This window comes from Pipistrellus kuhlii, unplaced genomic scaffold, assembly GCF_014108245.1.
Source record: "Pipistrellus kuhlii isolate mPipKuh1 unplaced genomic scaffold, mPipKuh1.p scaffold_m20_p_11, whole genome shotgun sequence".
NCBI lineage: Eukaryota > Metazoa > Chordata > Mammalia > Chiroptera > Vespertilionidae > Pipistrellus > Pipistrellus kuhlii.
Window position 1 is genome coordinate 2,661,320 of NW_023425416.1, and position 21,287 is coordinate 2,682,606.

Below are 21,287 nucleotides of genomic sequence, written 5' to 3' on the forward strand. Positions count from 1 at the left end.
AAGAAAAGAATGTCATTATTGCAAAAAAGATTTGGCTCAGTGGCTAGAGAGTCGGTCTGTGGACTGAAAGGTCCAAGTTCAATTCCGGTCAAGGGCATGTACCTTGGTTGCCCCAGTAGGGGGTGTGCAGGAGGCAGCTGGTCGATGATTCTCTCTCATCAATATTTCTCTCTATCCCTCTTCCTTCCTCTCTGTAAAAAACAAAAAAACAAAAAGAATGTCATTATTGATGACTTTTGGGAATATGGGAAATAATTGAAAAATATGCTCAGAATGAAAGTAATTCTTTATGGTATTTACATTATTTTTTTTAATTAGGAAATCAAAAATATGAAAGAAGAACTTGCGACTAGATTAAATTGTAGTGAAACTTCAGACCTTTTGAAAGAGAAAGATGAGCAGATCCGAGGATTATTGGAAGAAGGTGCGTATTTAATTGATTATGAAAAATCTGGTAAAGACGAAAAATACAAGCTGCTGCTTCCTAATAAAAAACATTGGGAGCAAGTAAGGTCTGCACTTAAATCTCAGAAATGGTAGGTTATAATTTATGGGAGAATGAGGAGCAAGATGTACAGAGGCAGATATATATATATATAATGTAGCTTTTTGTTTCTAGAGAGGAAAATAAATAAATCTCTGAAAAATAGAAGTATGTGTTTCCTAAAGCAAGCTTTTAACAGGTCGTAAAGCCTGTCATTCATTCATTCATTCATTCATTCATTTAAAAAGTATTTTTATTCTCCTAGTTTGTTTGGCTCAGTGGATAGAGCATCAGCCTGTGGACTGAAGGGTCCCAGGTTTGATTCCGGTTAAGGGCGTATGCCAGGGTTCTGGGCTCAATCCCCATTGGATTTCAGAGAGGAAAGAAGAAGGAGAAAGAAAAAGAAACATCCATGATGAGAAAGAATCATTGATTAGCTGCCTTCTGCATGCCCCCAGTGGGGATTGAGCCCGAAACGGAAGCATGTCCCCTGACCTGGAATTGCACTGTGACCTCTGGTTCATAGATTGACACTAGCCACTGAGCCACGTCCGTTGGGAACAGCCTATCATTTAAACCAAGATGCTCAACGCAGGAGCTGCCCCTGGTGGTCAGTGCGCTCCCACAGGAGCAGCGCCGCTCAGCCACAAGCCAGGATGACAGCTGGCGAGCACAGTGACCAGCCTCAGCAGCAGCGCTAAGGATGTCCGCCTGCAGGTTAGGCCCCTCCCACAGTCCTTCAGACATCCCCGGAGGGCTCCCAGACTGCAAAGGGCACAAGCCGGAGGACCCTCCTCCCCCAAGTGCACGGGTGTTGTGCACCCGGCCTCTAGTATTGAATAAGCGTGGTGAAAGCGATATCCCTGATCTTAAGGGAAATGCTTTTTAATTTTTGCCCATTGAGTATTATGTTGATTGTAGGTTGTCATATGGCCTTTATTTTGTTGAGGTATTCCTCTGTTCCCACTTTGCTGAGAGTTTTTATCATAAATGATACTGGATTTTGTCAAATGCTTCTTCTGTGTCTATTGGCATGATCATATATTTTTATCTTTTATTTTTATTTATGTGGTGTATTACATTTATTGATTTTCAAATATATTGGGTCGGCAAGTAAGTAATTGCGGATTTTTTAAAGAAAATCAGACAATTTTTTCATGGAACTAATAACTTTATTCTGTAATGTATTGCCCATTTTGATCAATGACCTTTTGCCATCTTTCAGGCAGCATCATAATCCCACGTTCAAAAAACTTCTGGTTTTTATTAGCAAAAAACTGAATCAGGTACGATTTGACATCATCATCATTATTGAAATTTTTACCATTCAAGGAGTTTTGTAAAGATGGAAACAAAAAGTAATCAGATGGTGCAAGGTCAGGACTATATGGTGGATGTGGCAAAACATCCCAACCAAGCTCCATTAATTTTTGCCGAGTGACCAAAGATGTGTGTGGCCTTGCATTGTCATGATGGAATACAACACCTTTTCGATTTGTCAATTCGGGCCGCTTTTCTTCAACTGCATTGTTTAATTTCGTTAGTTGTTCAATGTAGACATCAGAATTGATCGTTCGGTTGGGTGGTAAGAGTTCAAAGTAGACAATTCCTTTGTAATCCCACCAAACTGATAACAAAACCTTCTTTTGATGAATATCAGCTTTTGATGTTGTTTGAGTTGGTTCACCTGGCCTGCTCCACGATCTTTTCCGCTTGATATTGTTGTAAACAACCCATTTTTCATCGCCAGTTATCAGTCGTTTTAAAAATGGATCATTTTCATTACGTTTCTTTAGCAAATCGCAGCTGCTAATGCGTTGCGTTAACTGTGATTCTTTCAGTTCGTGAGGAACCCATGTATCGAGTTTTGGAACATAGCCAAGTTGTTTTAAGTGATTTTCAATGCATGTATGTGATACATGAAGCTTCTCTGCAATCTCACGTGTTGTACTGTGACAGTCCGAATTGATTATTGCTTTGATTAGGGCGTCATCAACTTCAACTGGACGACCAGAGCGTTTTTCATCTTTGAGTGAAAAATCACCAGAACGAAATTTGGCAAACCAATTTTGACACTGCCGTTCTTTTAAGGCTTCGTCACCATAAACAGCACATAACTTTTTATGAGCTTGCAATGCGTTTTTCCCTTTGTGGAAATAAAAAAGCAAAATATGACGAAAATGTTCCTTTTGATTTCCCATTTTTCAACGAACGCCAAACGAAAACTACAAAACAGATCAAAAAACTTTTTTTACTGATTAACAGCTGAATAGCCAACTATCAAATAACAAAATGTGTTTTACATTTGTACTACGTCTGCAAACCTAAAAATTCAACTGAAGCCATATATGTGCGAAACCCGCAATTACTTACTTGCCGACCCAATAGAACCATCCTTGCATCCCTGGGATAAATCCCACTTGATCTGGGTGTATGATCTTTTTAATGTATTGCTTGATCCTATTTGCTAATATTTTATTGAGGATTTTAGCCTCTGTGTTCATCAGGGATATTGGCCTATAATTTTCCTTCTCTGGTTGTCTTTATTTGGTTTTGGGATTAGGAGAATGCTGGCCTCACAAAAAGAACTTGGATATCTTCCCTCTTCTTGAATTTTTTGGAATAGTTTGAGGAGAATGGGTATTAATTCTTCTTTAAATGTTTGGTAAGGCTTACCAAGAAGCCATCCAGTCCAGGGCTTTTGTTTGCTGGGAGTGTTTTGATTACTGCTACAAAATTTCATCAGTTGTTATTGCCCTTTGAGGTTTTGAGGTTTTCTGATTCTTCCTGATTGAGTTTCGGAAGATTGTATGTTTCTAGGAATTTGTCCATTTCACCCAGGTTGTCCAGTTTGTTGGCATATAGATCTTCAAAGTATTTTTTTTTAAGTATATTTTATTGATTTTTTACAGAGAGGAAGGAAGAGGGATATAGAGTTAGAAACATCAATGAGAGAGAAACATCAATCAGCTGCCTCCTGCACACCCCCCCTGGGGATGTGCCCTCAACCAAGGTACATGCCCTTAACCGGAATTGAACCTGGGACCCTTCAGTTCACAGGCAGACTCTCTATCCACTGAGCCAAACCGGTTTCAGCTTCAAAGTATTTCCATTGTGTTTCTATGATCTTAGTTGTGTTCTTGCCTCTTTCATTTCTGATTTTATTTATTTGGGTCCTCTCTCTTTGTTTCTTGATGAGTCTGGCTGAAGTTCTATCAACCTTGTTTATCTTTTCAACGAGCCAGCTCTTGGTTTCATTGATCGTTTCTTTTTTTCCTTTTTCTCTCTTAGTCTTTTTGTCATTTATTTCTGCACTGACCATTATTATTTCCTTCCTTTTACTTACTTTGGGCTTTTGTTGTTTTCTTTCTAATTATTTTATTATGCTATTATTTAACAATATATTAGATATTATGTTTGAGACAGTAATAAATACAACATACCCTGGTGTCTTTTAGAAGAATAAAATATAAGTACAAAGATATTATCAAACACAGTCTTAATACTGAAATAGAAAAATGAAGAGTTTATTAAAACACTTTGAAATCACTGCCTTATGCTACAACGTTAGAGATTGAGGGGAAGGCTAAGTACAAGGTTTTATTATTAAAAATATTAATATCGCCCTAGCCAATTTTTCTCAGTGGATAGGATGTTGGCTCATGGTTTGAAGGCTCTTGGGTTTGATTCTAGTCAAAGGCACAATCCCTGGCCCTGGTCTGGGCCGATTCGGGAGGCAACCAATCGATGTGTCTGTGTGTCTGTCTGTCTGTCTCTCTCACATCATTGTTTCTCTCTCTCTCCGTGTCTCCCCCTCCCTTTCACGCTTTCTAAAAATTAATGGGAAAATATCGGGTGAGGATTAACGAAAGAAAATTTTAATATCTAATGATGAGAATGATTTATCAACTGCCTCTTAGTGACCCCTACTGGGGATCAAGCCTCCAACCTGGGCATGTGCCCTGACCTGGAATCGAACTGTGATCTGGTTCATAGGTCCTGAGCCACACTGGCTGGGCTAGCACGGTTTTTTTATGGGAGTACGTACATATTGCTCCTGTATCCCCCCCAGAGGTATTTTTAAACTCACAGTTGAAAAGACTCAAAGCTGAAAACATGCTAGTGAGATTTCCTTGGTTCATCAACTATTAACGTTTAGCAACACCTCCATATCTTTCTGTACACACTACACTTTTGCCAAGCATTTTTTTTGTGGTTTTTATAAAATATGTATTTTTGTTGATTTCAGAGAGGAAGAGAAAAAGAGAAACATCAATTATGAGAGAGAATCTCAGTCATTTATGGATAATAAAGAACATTATAAACTGATGAACAAAAAGATAGATACAGAGACAGTAAAGCAACAAACAGACTATCAAATTATAGCGGGGTGGGTAGGGAGATATGGGAGAGATAAGAGATCAACCGAAGGACTTGTATGCATGCATATAAGCATAACCAGTGGACGCAAAACTCTGGGGGATGAGGGCATGTATGGGAAGGGGGGGGGGCAGCGGTAAGATGTGGACACATATAATACCTTAATTAAAAAAAAGATAGTTCAGCCGAGACCGGTTTGGCTCAGTGGTAGAGTGTCGGTCTGCGGACTGGGGGGTCCCAGGTTCAATTCCGGTCAGGGAGGGGCATGTACATTGGTTGCGGGCACATCCCGGGTGGGGGGTGTGCAGGAGGCAGCTGGTCGATGTTTCTCTCTCATCGACATTTCTAGCTCTCTCTCTCCCTTCCTCCTCTCTGTAAAATATCAATAAAATATATTTAAAAAAAAAAAGATAGTTCACCTAAAAAAAAAAAATTATGAGAATCCTTGACTGCCTCCTGCACACCCCACACTGGGGATTGAGCCTGAAACCCGGGCATGTGCCCTTGTCCAGAATTGAACCTGAGACCCTTCAATCTGCAGGCCGATGCTCTATCTACTGAGCCAAAGCAGCTAGTGCTATGAATTCAACTTTTTAGATTTTAGATATAAGTGATATCATGCAGTATCTGTGCCTGGCTTATTTTATTTCTTCTATGTATATCCATGTTGTTACAATTGGCAGGATTTCCTTATTTTTAAGGCTAAATAATATTACATTTACACACACATACACCACTTCCTTTTAAAAAAAAAATCCTTACTTGAGGATATGGTTATTGATTTGAGAAAGAGAGAGGAACATTGATTGGTTGCCTCCTGTACACATTCCAACTAGGGACTTTGACTGGGGATCAAACCCACATCCTTTCAGTCAGGACGATGCTCCAATCAGCTGAGCCACACAGGCCAGGGCCATACCACATTTCCTTTATACACCACATGCATTCATCTAGTGGCAGACACTTTGGTTGTTTCCATATCATGGCTATTGTGAATAGTATTACAGTGATCATGGGAATGCAGGTTGCTCTTTGAGATGATTTCATTTTCTTTGGTTATATACTTAGAAGTGGGATTGCTAGATCATAAGGTAGTTCTATTTTTAATTTTTTGAGGAATCTCCATATTGTTTCCCATAATGGCTTCACCGATTTACATTCCCACTAGTAATGTACAAGGGTTCCCTTTTTTTTTTACATTCTTTCCAATACGTATTTTTTGTCTTTTAAAAAATAAATATTGATTTCAGAGAAGAAGGGAAAGAAACATTGATGAGAGAGAAACATTGATTGGCAGCCTCCTGCATACCTCCTACTGAGGATCAAGACTGCAACCTGGGCATGTGCCCTGACCGGAATCGAATGGTGACCTCTGGTTCATAGGTTGATGTTCAACCACTGAGCCATACCAGCGATGCTATTTTTTTTTTTTTTTTGTCTTTTTTATAACTATTCTAACAGGTCTGAGGTGATGTTTCATTGTAGTTTTGATTTATATTTTCTGAGGATTAGTAATGTTGATCACTTTTTCATATACCTGCTGACCATTTTTGTCTTTCAAGAAATGTCTATTAATATATTTTGCTCATTTTAAAATTTTGTTGATGTTATTATTGAGTAGTATGAGTTCTTTATATATTTTGGATGTTAATCTCTTATCAGATATATGACTTACAAATGTTTTCTTCCATTCTGAAGTTTGTCTTTTATTTTCCCCTACATTTGACATTCAATATTATATTAGTTGTACGTGGATATCATAGTGGTTAGACATTGATGTAATTTGTGACGTGATTCCCCCGGTAAGTCTAATACCCACCTGATACCATGCATAGTTATTATAATATATAGTTTGTCCATTTAAAGTCTACAATTCAAAGGTTTTTGGTATGTTATATTATTTTTAATTGTGACAAAGTATAACAAAAATTGCCATTTTAATGATTTTTAGGTATACAGTTCGACGGCATTAATTACATCACCATGTTGTGCAACCATCACTATTTCCAAAACTTTTTCATTGCCTCAAAGAGAAACTCTATAACTGTTAAGCAATACATCCCCATTTTTTCTTCCCTCTGGTCCGTGGTAACCTCTAATCTGTTTTTTGTGTCTAATAATATGCATATTCTAGATATTGAAATATTGATTTCTCTTATATGTAGAAACTAATGAACAAAATAAACTAACAAATAAAATAGAAATAGACCTACAGAAACAGACTGACAGAGGGGAGAGGGATGTGGGGCTGTGTGGAAAGGAAGAAGGGATTAAAAAAAACAACAATTTCAGAGACTCGGACAAAAGTATGGTGATTGCTAGATGGAAAGGGGGAACAGGTCGGGGAGGTAGACAATGGTGAAGAAGGGGTAAATGATGAGGAAAGGAGACATGACTTGGGGTGGTAAACATACAGTACAATATAGAATGTATTATAGAATTGTATACCTGAATCCTATATAATTTTATTAACCAATGTCACCCCCAATAAGTTCAATTAAAAAAAATTGAAAACCAAGAAACAAGTATTGGGGAGGATATGGAAAAATTGGAACCCTCATAACATTGCTGGTGTAGTCACTATGGAAAGATTTGGAGGTTCCTAAAAAACTGAAAATACAATTCCATATGATTCAGTAATTCTACTCCTAAGTATATACCCAAAGGAATTGTCCCTAGGCAGATGCTTGTACACCAATGTTCACTAAAACATTACTCATAATAGCCAATAGGTGTAAACAACCTCTAATGTTCATCAACAGATGAAGGGATAAACCAAATGTGCTATATCCATACAATGGAATATTACTGAGCCAAAAGTAGAATGACATTTTGATACATTCTATAACATGGATGAATTTTGGAAACAAGAAGCCAGACACAAAAGGACAAATATTTTAATATGTAGATTGTGTTTTCACTCTGTTGATTGTTGTCTTTGCTGTGCAGTAGTTTTTAGTTTGATGTAATCACATTTATTTATTATTGCTTTTGTAGTCTATGCTTTTGGTATTATATCCAAAAAGTTTTGCCTAGACCAATGTCAAGCTTTTTACCTGTGTTTTCTTCTAGTAGTTTTACAATTTTAGGCCTTAAATAAGTCTTTAATCTATTTTCAAATGATTTTTATATCTGGTATATGATAAGGTCCAGTTTTGTTCTCATGGGAAACTCAATTTCCTGTAGCATTTATTAATCTGACTGTCCTTTTCCCATTGTGTGTTCTTGTCATCCTTGTTAAAGATCAGTTGGCTATAAATGTGTGGATTTATTTCTAAGCTCTCTAGTCTGTTCATTTGGTCCATATGTCTGGTTTTATGTATGTACCATATTGTTTGGATTGCTGTGGCTTTGTAATATGTTGTGATACCTTTGACTTTGTACTTATCGAGGATTGTTTTTGCTATTTGAGGTCTTGCATGGTTTCAGATGAATTTTAGGATTATTTGTTTATTAATTTTTGTGAAGTATGCCCTTGGAATTTTGATAGGATTGCATTGAATCTGTAGTCCACTCCTGAATTTTTCTGTCTGCATCTCTTAAGGACAAGTAATTTTCCTTCACAAGCACATCATAATCACACATAAGAAAATCAGCATTAATTCAGAAGTGTGTCCCAGCATATATTTCATAATTTATTCCAATTGCCTCTAAAAGTGACCTTTATAGCTGGTCATTTGTCCTGCACCAAGATCCATTCAAACTTTATACATTGCATTTGGCCATTATTTCAACAATCTAGGATAGCTCTGTCTCCTTATGACATTGAAGACTATATATAGAGTCCCGGCAAGTTGTCCTACAGAGTGCCCCAGGTTCAGGAATTTTTCACTTTCTTTATTATTATATTCAGATCAGACTTCTGATAAAAAAAAATACCATAAGTGGTGATATGCACCTGGCACTTTATCACTTCTATAGACACATAATGTCAGGCTGTATAATATATAAGACAATCTTTGAACTCATAAGTAATATGTGGGAATGCTTCTTTAAGGCTGTATATGTCCTGTTTCCCACCATCCTTCTACCTACTAATTTTAGTATTCATTAATGATTCTTATCCAAAACATTGGTGCTTACAGTGTTGTGATTTTTAAAAACATTCTATCATTTTTTATCACTCGTTAGAAAAACATTCAATTTAGATTTGGAGGGAATCATTGTTTTTTGAACTTACACATTTTTACCATTGCCAGGAGAAAAACTTTCAAAACAGCAACTACAGAGTTCTAACATCATTAAGAAATTAAGAGCTAAAGACAAAGAAAATGAAAATATTATTGCAAAGCTGAAGAAAAAAGGTAAAGAGCTAGAAGAAGAGTTGCATCATTTGAAACAGGTGAATGTCAATTATTTTCTATATAAATAATTATTCCTATATGAACAGTTCACTGTGGCTTAAAATATTTGGAATGATTTATTGGGATATATCATGTGGGAAGTATTTTTTAATAATTTAATAGACAAATGGTAAGATTATTATTTATTGTTATAATACTTGAGATTCCTGGAATACACTTACTTACCTTAGTATTATTTATTGAATAATACTTTTGCCTGTTTTTATAATATAGGTCCTTGATGGTAAAGAAGAGGTTGAGAAACAACATAGAGAAAATATTAAAAAACTAAATTCTGTGGTCGAACGTCAAGAGAAAGATCTTGGCCAACTTCAAGTGGGTATGAATGAACTTGAAGAAAAGAACCGAAGTATTCAGGCTGCTCTTGACAGTGCATACAAGTAAGAAAATGAATAAATATGCAACTTATTCACAATCTGTTAAATGCAGGATGTTGAAGAAATCCTTTTTCTGATCACTGACAACACGTAAATTTAGCAGTGAATGAACTTGTAACTTTTCAAAGCAAGTTCATCAGAAAGTACTTACTACTGTGAACTCTCCCTCATTCTGTAAATCTAATGGAAATCTACATGGAACCTTTATGTCCTTGGCCATGTAATTACTGTAAATTATTTTTTTAATATTTTTTTTCCTTAATCCTCACCCGAGAGAAACAGTGATGAGAAAGAAACATCATTAATAGGTTGCTTCCTGCACGCCTAATGGGGTTTGAGCCAGCAACCCGGGCATGTGCCCTGACTGGGAAGCAAACCTATGATCTCTTGGTTCCTGGATCAATGCACGGTCGATGAGCCACACCTGCCAGGATCCATTGATTTATAGAGAGAGTGGGAAGGAGGAAGGGGAGAGAGAGAAATATCGATGTGAGACACATCAACTGACTGCCTCCCATGTGTGTCCTGACTGGGCCAGGGATCAAGCCTGCAACCAAGGTACATGCCCTTGTCTGAAATTGAACCTGAGACCCTTTGGTCTGTGGGCTGACACACTAATCACTGAGCAAACCGGCCAGGACTACTGCATATTATTTTAAATAAAACTTACCAATCTAATTTTTTTTAAGAGAACTTACTGATCTCCATAAAGCCAATGCTGCAAAGGCTAGTGAGGCACAGGAAGCTGCTCTGAGCCACGAGATGAAAGCTAAAGAAGAACTTTCTGCAGCACTAGAGAAGGTCCAGGAAGAAACACGTCAGCAGCAAGAAGCATTGGCCATTCAGGTGAGCAGTGGAGGGAGAGTTACATTCGTTTTTTAGATCTTGGTGCTTCAGTGAATTAAAAATCTGTTAGTATGCGTCAAACCTTCTTTAGTGGTTCATTGTTACATTTCCTTTATAATGCTGTTAGGCAAACTTAATTGTGTATTTTTTTTAACTGTTGTTGAAGTGATGCTTAAATTATACAAGTATTACTTAATTTTTTGTGAATTTCATACTTATTTGAGAATATTATGAAAGCTAAGACCTCTTACCAGAGAAATGCATGTATTCAGAAAAATACTAAACATTCATATAATTTAAAGAGAATCTATCCTGTTTCCCAGAAAATAAGACAGTGTCTTATAATAATTTTTGCTCCCAAAGATGCGCTAGGTAATATTTTCAGGGATGTCTTATTTTTCCATGAAGAAGAATACGGTACACATTTATTGTTAAATGAAAATAAAGGAAATTTATTACCTGTATATGGTACGGTCGTATGGTAGTTGTCAACACAAACCAGACAAACTGAATCCTACAGTATCAAGAATTTACTCATTTATTCAATGACAATCATGTCATCATCTTCTGGAACATCATCATAACAATCCAATTCCTGAGTTTCCTGGTGAATTTCTTGTGACTCCATTTCTTTCAGAATCAGTGGACCAAATCTCTCATGTTTAGCCTAGGGGGGGCCTTATTTTCAGGGAGATGCCTTATATTTCACTCAGAAGGAAACCTGTAAGTAGGTCTTATTTTCGGAGGATGTCTTATTTTCGGGGAAAGACGGTATGTAACTCCATGAAACCCAGATGGATGAGGAACCCCAAAATTTGTCAGACTTTGTCTTATAAAATCATCAGTTGATGGATGGTTGGATTTTTTAAACTCTTTGTTAATATGAAAAGTGCTGTTTTAAACCTTCATTTATAGTTTTTTTGTGTGAACATAAATTTTAATTTCTCTTAGACATGTACCCTCGAGTCATATGGTAGCTCTGGATTTAACTTTTTTGAGGAACTGTCAAACTTTTCTGCAAAGGTGCATCATTTTACATTCCCACCAGCGATATAAGAGGGTTTTAATTTCTCTACATCTTTCCCCATATTTTTTATTGTCGATTTTTTTTCAATGTAACCCTTTAGTGGGTGTGAAGTAATATCTGATTGTGGTGTCAATGACTGGTGATGTTGAGCATCTTTTTATGTGCTTATTGGCCATTATGTATCCTCTTTAGAGACTTTTTTCAAATATTTAAATCCTTTGCTCATTTTTAAATTGTAATCTATAGAATATATAGATTAATAAAAAGACAACTATATACTAGACCCTTGTCAGATACAGGATTTGCAAATATTTATCCCATTCTATATAAGTTGTCTCACTTTCTTAATAGTGTCCTTTGATGCACAGAAGTTTTTTAATCTTGATAAAGAGGCAAGGAAGATTAAAAAAAAACATATATAGTTTACTATTTATACTGTTGACAGCTTGCTTTGTTTACAAAATAAATTATCTTTGTGATCATTCCATAGTAGAACATAGAACTTTTGTTTTAACCTAGAGCTTTTTTAAAAAATTATTTCTACAGTTATAATGCTTCATTGTATTCAGTCAGTTCTTAATAATGGATATTTGGGTTGTTTAAGTCATGCAATGGTCCATATACTCCTTGTGTTTCTGGGACTCTATTAATTACTAATGCTTTACATTAAAAATACACTAGAAAAATAAAGTAATAAAGAACAATTGGAGGAATGAGAAAGAGTGTAGGGCACTACCATTCATTCATAAAGTCATCACTTTTAGGAGTACCATCAATTTTGTGTATTACCTTCTTGTTCTTATTTCCATGTACATATTTTTATACTTTATATATTATTTTACATTTTTTTCATTTAAGATTAAATCATACACTTTTACATGTACCATAATTTTTTATGAGTATGCTTATGTCCTATTAAGACTTGTAAAAATAGATGACTACTGATGGATATTTAGAATATTTCATGATGTGTGTGTTATTGCTAATGTAGCTGATGGTATACGGAACATGTCTGTGTTTATAGAGATCTGCTTCCATATAGTGAATTCTCAGGACTAGCTTTCATAGCTCATGTAGCTATTATATGCAGCCTGTACTGCAGACATGTGTGGATGCCATCATCTCTCTTTTTTAAAAATATATATTTTATTGATTTTTTACAGAGAGGAAGGAAGGGAGAGAGATAGAGAGCTAGAAACGTCGATGAGAGAGAAACATGGACCAGCTGCCTCTTGCACACCCCCTACCGGGGACGTGCCCGCAACCAAGGTACATGCCCTTGACCAGAATGGAACCTGGGACCTTTCCGTCCGCAGACCGACACTCTACCGCTGAGCCAAACCGGTTTCGGCGCCATCATCTCTCTCATCTTATGGGGCAGTGGCTGTGCCTTGTACACACACACACACACACACTTTTTTTTTTTTTTTTTTTTTTTGCCAACAACCTAACAGTACTTTTCTTAGTACAAAGTGAACACACATATAGTTTCGGAATTGCTTGATGAATGGGATATGTGATAATCATATGTTAAAGCTCATTGAATAGAATAGAGTATTATACATGAACAGTAAGTCAACAGAACACAGAATATGTAGTTAGCATGCAGTTACAGACAATGTTCGAGAAGGTGATAGTGTGTTGGTTTTCCTCATGCAGGTGGGGGACCTGAGGCTGGCCCTGCAGCGTGCGGAACAAGCAGCTGCCAGGAAGGAGGATTATTTGCGCCATGAAATCAGTGAGCTCCAGCAGGTGCGGCCACAGTTCTTTTAGAAATAAAAAAGTGACTCGGCGGGAATGTTTGTGGAATTGGGAGGATTACTGCCATATGTATCATTTGCCTTGCAACTTCAATCGACTTGCCTGATGATAAATACTTAGAAATTGGATGAGGAGGCCACTACAGGGAGGTTTGGATGATCCTCGTGTTTACCTTATGATGGTCAAAGGCTCTCTAAAAGAAACACTTATCAGATACTCAGTCATGCAACATAGCGCTAACTGAAGGATTGAATAATTACAAAACAATTTAAAAAGTAATTCTATCTTGGAGAAGTAATTTTTCTCAGAAATCCCATAAAGTTTGTTTGCTAGTGTTTTTATTGTTACCAGTGGTAATAACTTAAGAATTTCATGATTCAGAGACTCCAGGAAGCCGAGAATCGAAACCAGGAACTGAGTCAAAGTGTTTCATCAACGACAAGACCATTGCTTCGACAGATAGAAAATTTGCAGGCAACGTTAGGGTCCCAGACGTCGTCGTGGGAGAAGCTGGAGAAGAACCTCTCCGACAGGCTGGGTACCGGCTTTAGTTCCTACCTCAGGGCAGAAGCCCTTTTTTCTTGTCTGGGGAATGAGGGGGATGGTCTGAAACTGAAATTCACTGATCTGATAGTTGTATTTTGTGTCTGACTTTGGCTTTTTACCTCTTTTCCTTTTTTATGTTATTTTCTAATATCTTAATTGGTTCTCAGATACTATCTAAATTACTTTCATGTCATTTTTCATTCATATTTACAGACTACTGCACTCAGCTTTCCCCTTGTTTGTTGTGAATCTGACCTTTTTCTAGCTTGTCTGCAATAGTGTGAAAGGTGCAGAACAGATACGTTCTAGTCAGTGGAGGAGCTTCAAGAGCAGAGCCAGGTCTGTGAGGATCAAGGTTAAATAAATCTAGTATTCAGGTGCTATGCAGTTCTAAGATTTCATATTCTGCTTCTTTACAGGAATGCCCCCGTTTGCCCTTCTGTGCTGTTAATAAAAAAAATTATTTTTCCAAGATGTTTATTTCAGCACAGACAGGTGATACATGTATATACTAGATATCCCTGAAGCTAGCAAATTCATGAGAAGTCCATAGAATTGGAGAGACATCATGGTGTAGTGATCAAAGCAGACCTGACTCAGGGCTCTGCTTTGCTTTGTGTGAAGCAAGTCACTTCCCTTTTCTGGGCTCCTTGCTGCAAGTCCTGAGCATCGAACTAAGTCAGTGGCTTTCAGGTGGCCTCGGTGGCTCCTCGGGGCGGCTCCTCCTCAGGGCTCCTCAGGGCTCCTCCTCAGGGCTCCTCAGGGCGGCTCCTCAGGGCTGGCTTCTCAGGGCTGGCTGTCGGAGAAGCTCACAGGGACATGCTGGGCCTCCACCTGCTTCGGTGGAAGTAGTGCCTCCGTTGTCTATCTTTTTTTGAGTTCCATGTTGGATTTTGTCTCAAAAAAGACTTACCTGGTTAAAAAGAAAACCACAGAATAGATGACCATATATTGTTTAATTTATATGCATGCATCTTAGATCTGTCATTTATCTCTGTCAGTTTGAGAACAATTTGTTGTGAAAAGTGAGGAAACGAATGCCTGTCCAGCACCACGCGAGGCTAGCAGCCCATGGTTGTTGCTCTGCGCTGGGTCTGCACACTCTCGGTGGCATTGTGGTGGGAGAGGCAGAGCCACAGGACACAGCCTGGGACGCTGTTAATAGGACCATAGATGCAGTATAATTGAACATTTTTATTGAGGTAATCGTAGATATACATGCTATAATAATTCTCACTTTCTCTAGTATATCCAAGTGCTAACACTTTGCAGAACTATAATATTGCAACCAGGGTATTGACACTGATACAGTTTACTGATTTTATTCAGATTTCCCCAGTTTTGTTGATACTCGTTAGTGTGTGTGTGTGCTGCTGGGTGTATATTAAGTTCTACACAATTTAATAAAGATATAAGCCCGGCCAGCATGGCTCAGTGATTGAGCATTGATCTATAAACCAGGAGATCATGGTTAGATTCTCAGTCAGGACACATAGGTACCCAAGTTACGGGCTGGAATACCAAATGGAGGTGTTGTGCAGGAGGCAGCTAATCAATGACTCTCTCATCAAGTCCCTTCCTCTCTGAAATCAAAAATCAATGTGTGTGTGTGTGTATTATATTGACAGAGAGAGAGATCAAGCAGTTCCAACATCGCAAAGACCCCCCTCATGTTCTTTTATAACCATACTCTACTCTGTCCTGTGTTTTGAAAACTTTGGAATTTCAAAATGTCATATGAATAGTATTGTATAATATATGACATTTGGGGATTGGCTTTTTTGCTCATTCCTTGGAGATGCATCCAAATTGTGTGTGTCAATAATTACAATAGTTTTTTTTTTTTTTAATATATTTTATTGATTTTTTACAGAGAGGAAGGGAGAGAGATAGCTAGAAACGTCGATGAGAGAGAAACATCAACCAGCCGCCTCCTTCACACCCCCTACTGGGGATGTGCTCGCAACCAATGTACATGCCCTTGACTGGAATCGAACCTGGGACCTTTCAGTCCGCAGATCGACGCTCTACCACTGAGCCAAACCGGTTTCAGCAATAATTAGGTTTTTTATTACTAGGTGTTTTTTCTTTTTCAAATATATTTTATTGATTTTTTACAGAGAGGAAGAGAGAGGGATAGAGAGTTAGAAACATCGATGAGAGAGAATCATTGATCAGTTGTCTCTTGCACACCCCCCACTGGGGATGTGCCCGCAACAAGGTACATGCCCTTGACCGGAATCGAATCTGAGACCTTTCAGTCCGCAGGCTGACGCTCTATCCATTGAGCCAAACCGGTCTTAGCACTAGGTGTTTTTTTCATATGTATGTATCACGTTTTGTTCACTTGATGAAGGCTGTATGAGCTGATTCTAGATTTTTTCTGTACAGATAAGCTGCTCTGATGAACATTCACATTCAAGTTTTAATGTAAACATAGTTTTTTATTTCTCTGGATAAATGCCCAAGTATGCAATTGCTGAGTTGTTTGGGTAGTTGTATGTTTTGTTTTTAAAGAAAATGCCAAACTATTTTCCAGAATGGCTGTGTTTGAGTAATTCAGTTTCTCCATATCTTATTTTAAAATTTATCTTTATTGTTGAAAATATTACAGATTTGCCCCCTTTTTCCCCCCTATTGACCCCCTTTAACCTGCATTTGCCCTTTCTAGGCCTTCACCACACTTTCTGTGTCCATGGGCAGTTTTTCCATATCTTTTCTAGGATTTTGTGTCTCCCTGTTTTTTGTTTTTCATATGTTTTTATTTTAGAAAGAGTAGAAGGGAGAGTATGAGGGAGGGAGAGAGAAACATTGATGTGAAAGAGAAACATTGACCAGCCGCCTCCTACATGGTCCCTACTGGGGATTGAGCCCGCAACCTGGACATGTGCCCGGACCAGTTATGGAACCACCAACCTTTTGGTGCTGGGACAATGCTCAACCAACTAGCCTCTCCTGCCAGGGCCCTGTTTTTATACAGTCATCCAGACAGGTGTGCAGTGATATCTATTACGATTTTAATGTGCATTTCCCTGATGACTAATCATGTTAAACATTATTTCATATGCTGCTTTTATTTTTCTCTTATTTTTATTGCTAATACGTTTATTTTCTATTTGTGCATTCTCTTTGGTGAAATTGTCTGTTGAAATCTTCTGCCCATTTTCTAATCGGATTGTTTGTATTTTCACTGTTGAGTTTTGAAACTTGTTTATATATTGTAGATACTAGTTTTCTGTAGATATTGTGGTTTGCATTTGTTTTTTCCAAGTCTGTAGTTTGTCTTTTCATCCTGTTCACATAGAGCAAAAGTTTAAAATTTGGAAAAAGTCCTGCCTTGGGCAGTAAGCAGTGAGAGTTTTAAGTGTGGCTACTTGCATCATTGGAAGTCAGAACTACTTGGTGTCTTGGCCTCGTGGGTATATGCGTATGTGAATTCTCTTTTTATCTTCATTCAGGTGAATCGCAGACCTTGTTGGCAGCAGCCGTTGAAAGAGAACGTGCGGCTACAGAAGAACTCCTTGCCAACAAAATTCAGCTGTCTTCCATGGAGTCACAGAATTCTCTCTTAAGACAGGAAAACAGTAGATTTCAGGCCCAGCTAGAATCAGAGAAAAATAGGCTAAGAAAACTGGAAGATGAAAAAAATAGGTGAGCATATTTCTTGAGTTATTTTTGGTACTTGCTGACATTTTAAAGCACTTAAAAACATGTGCTCTTAAAAACATGGGATTTGTTGACTCTAACTTGTATTGTGAAAATTGTGTTGCATGTTCTATATGCACATTTTCTAGAAAAAAGATTCATTGCTTGAATCGGATTTGTTAAAAGAGTCTGTGACCAGAAATAGTTTGGAAATCTATTGGAGTTATTTTTATATAGATGTACTGGTTCTTTGGAAACCACAAGCTATAAAATATATCCACCTGAAATTATATAAGGCTATCTTTATATAAAGGCTATGATTAGTGCATTTTTACCCTCGGTTCTTTCTTGGAAATTTTACTTTTAAAAATGTAGTCAAGTAAAAATGACTTATAAAGTAAAATACCTGAACTTTTACAAACATTTTCATTGGACCCCCTAATAAGCTTTTGCAGAATCTGAACATATTATGGAATGGTTGCATTCAAAATTCTTTTTAGGAAATCTCTTTTTAAATGAAATCTTAACCCAAAGCACCGATAAATACAATGCACAAAAGTAATAGTTAGGCTTCTGAGTAAAACCCAAGTCATCTGGATAAAAGCAGTAGGAAAATCAGTCTGGTAATAAAAATGACTACATATATGTAGCTGGAGTTAATAAAGTAGTGAGTTTTAATAATCTATACTATCACCTTTTTGTTTTGTTTCATTCCCTTTGGCTTAATAGGTACCAGGTTGAATTAGAAAACCTAAAAGATGATTATGTGAAAACACTTGAAGAGACAAAGAAAGAAAAGGTATTTCTGTTAGCCACGCACTAGAGGGTGGTAGCAAACTACTGACAAGATGAAATGAGTGAGCTTACTGCTCTTGGGACTGGCTCTTTAGTAAGACAAATAGGGCCTTTTTTTTTTCATGCTACTAATTTTGAGATTGACTTTTGGGGATGATTTAGTATAGGAATTATCTAACTGTATTTCTCTCCATTAGACACTGTTAAACAGTCAGTTAGAAATGGAGAAAATGAAAGTTGAACAAGAAAGGAAGAAAGCCATTTTTACTCAAGAAGCAATAAAAGAAAAGGTATTGAATTTTTTGGTGTAACCGGTTAGTAGCTGTTGTGATTAATCATTGTTTTGTAATTTTAGTTGCACTTTAATAAATAACATTTCTTATGTCTGAAATCAGTAGGATGATGAACTGTAGTAATGTAATCAGTGTCTTGTTCAGAGTAGATCCAAAATAATTTGAATTTATCCAAACAGATCTGTGATTTCTAGGATCTGAATTGTAGAACCTCTTTTTAAAAGTGAGTTTTCTATATTTAAAGGATTGGAATGTACTCAGTAGTTAGTATAATAGATAGAAACTATCTGTAACAACATTGAAATTACCTTTTAAATTTATTTGGAATTTTAAAAAATAAAGTGGATGAGCCAGAAACTTTTTATGGTTTATAAAACTCATTGGTAATCTTATTCTAAAGAAACAGGCTTACCCCCAGCAGTGTGGCTCAGTGGTTGAGTGTCAACCTATGAACCAGGAGGTCACAGTTCCATTCCCGGTCAGGGCACAGGATCAGGTTTCGGAATCATGCAGGAGCAGTGATCAATGATTATCTCTCATCATTGATGTCTCTCTCTCTCTCTCTCTCCCCCCCCCCCCCACTCTCCCACTTTTCCCTCCCTCCCTCCCTCCTTTCCTCCCTCCATCTTCCTCCCTCTCCCTTTCCCTTCCTCTCTGAAATCAATTTAAAAAGAAAGAAATAGGTTTAGTCTGCCCTGGCTGTTGTATCTCAGTGGTTATAGCATCAGCTCATGCATTGAATGTTCAATTCCCAGTCAAGGGCAGGTACCTGGCTTGCAGGTTAAATACCCAGTCCTAATTGGGCTGCATGCTGGAGGCAGCCAATTGATGTGTCTCTCTCACATTGATGTTTCTCTGTCTCTTTCATTTTCTCCCTCTCCCCTTTCCTCCCTCCCTTCTACTCTCTCTAAAAATCTGGAAAAAATATCCTTGGTGACGAATAGCAACAACAAAAGAAGAAATAGGTTATATAATATGAAGCAATGAGTTCATATAATTGTTTAAAAAAAGAACATTTTAGCCCTAGCTAGTTTGGCTCAGTGGATAGAGTGTTGGCCTGCAGACTGAAGGGTCCTGGGTTCAATTCCAACCAAGGGCACATGCCTGAGTTGCAGGCTCAGTCCCCAGTGGGGGCGTGCAGGAGGCAGCTGATCAATGATTCTCTCTTATCATTGATGTTTTTATTTCTCTCTTCTCCCTTCCTCTCTTAAATCAATAAAAGAAAAATATTTTAAAAATACATTTTCATTCCATTAAAAATCAAATTATGTCGTTGCAATATACATGAGTCCCTAGATGATTTGACCAAGTCTGTCTATACTTTTAGATTACCAAATATTGTGCCTTGCAAGGATAAGACTTCAGAAATTATATCTGTAGCTGAAACCGGTTTGGCTCAGTGGTAGAGCGTCGGTCTGTGGACTGAAAGGTCCCAGGTTCGATTCCGGTCAAGGGCATGTACATTGGTTGCGGGCACATCTCCGGTAGGGGGTGTGCAAGAGGCAGCTGGTCGATGTTTCTCTCTCATCGACGTTTCTAGCTCTGTATCTCTCTCCCTTCCTCTCTATAAAATATCAATAAAATATATTTAAAAAAAAATTATATCTAACATTTTATGAGGAAGTTAGAATGAGTCTTTGTTGTCATTAATCTTAGAAAAGTTTCTTGTTGTTTTATTTATCACTTTGCTCTTTAATCCAAACTGAATTTTTTTCTTACTCTTTATAGGAACGAAAACCATTTTCTGTTTCTAGCACGCCTACACTGTCACGATCAAGTTCAATAAGTGGAGTTGAGATGGCAGGGCTGCAAACATCTTTTCTGTCTCAGGTGAAGTTTTACTTCATATATGGGTATGTAATGATAAAAGGAATGTGCAGGTAGCAGTTAGCTTGTCACCATGATCTTGCCATTCCATAGGCAATTCATCTGAATATTTGTGAAACCGAGGAAGTATAGATGATTTTCTGCCTTTGAGAATCAGACATTTTAAAGCAAGAATTGACAGACTCTTTTTTTTTTTTTTAACCTTATAAGGGCATACAGTCTATACCCTCTGAATAACTGTGTGTTTTCTTAACATAGGAGGAGCCTCCTGATCTCTCACTGGGACCGATGTCTGTATCAGCAAACGGAAGCAATCTTTATGAGGCTGTAAGGATGGGGGCAGGATCAAGCATTATTGAAAACCTACAGTCTCAGCTACAACTGAGGGAAGGAGAAATTGCTCATTTACAGGTATTGGAAAATTAAATATGCTGTGGAAGTAAATGAAAATCTGAGGGCCAATACGTAAACCTGAGTTTATATTCACCTGAATTCTGAACTTGTATAGAATAAAATGAAGTGGTGGCATGTGAAGACCAAAGTGTATCACATGGAGTAATGATAAGGGCCAGTTGGAGGGATTCACCCAGGAAAAGAGCCAAGTGAGTCTGCTGAGGGCCTCACTCCGTCCCGGGAAATGCTGGGCTGGAGCAGGCCTCCCCAGGTGGGGTAGCTGCCCAGGTAAGATGCAGGCATCAGAGCAGAACACTCCTTTCAAGACGCTTTCCACACATTACAAAGAAAAGCTGTTGCCCCGCTGGCAGGGCTCAGTGTTTGATTGCCGGCTCGATCCTCAGTAGAAGTGTACAGGAGGCAGCTGAGCAGTGGCTCTTTCTCATCACTGATGTCTCTCTGTCTCCCTCTCCCTTCTGCCCTCTTTTAAAAAATCAATGAATAAAACAGTTCAAATAAAAAGGAAGTTGCTGATCTGAGCATACTGAT

General features: G+C 37.7%; 1 protein-coding gene across 3 annotated transcripts in view; it reads left to right on the top strand.

Moving 5' to 3' along the window:
• TMF1 (TATA element modulatory factor 1) overlaps positions 1-21,287 on the top strand; it is a 36,251-nt gene that overhangs the window by 10,368 nt on the left and 4,596 nt on the right. The window contains exons 5-15 of one of the 3 annotated variants that reach the window (XM_036430569.2): positions 319-424; positions 9,064-9,206; positions 9,442-9,608; positions 10,295-10,451; positions 13,138-13,230; positions 13,621-13,777; positions 17,244-17,436; positions 18,160-18,229; positions 18,423-18,515; positions 20,247-20,348; positions 20,604-20,756. In XM_036430569.2, coding sequence (XP_036286462.1) covers positions 319-424; positions 9,064-9,206; positions 9,442-9,608; positions 10,295-10,451; positions 13,138-13,230; positions 13,621-13,777; positions 17,244-17,436; positions 18,160-18,229; positions 18,423-18,515; positions 20,247-20,348; positions 20,604-20,756 — 1,434 coding nt within the window. The remainder of the gene's footprint in view (positions 1-318; positions 425-9,063; positions 9,207-9,441; positions 9,609-10,294; positions 10,452-13,137; positions 13,231-13,620; positions 13,778-17,243; positions 17,437-18,159; positions 18,230-18,422; positions 18,516-20,246; positions 20,349-20,603; positions 20,757-21,287) is intronic. The other 2 variants (XM_036430570.2, XM_036430571.2) reach the window with 2 other exon arrangements.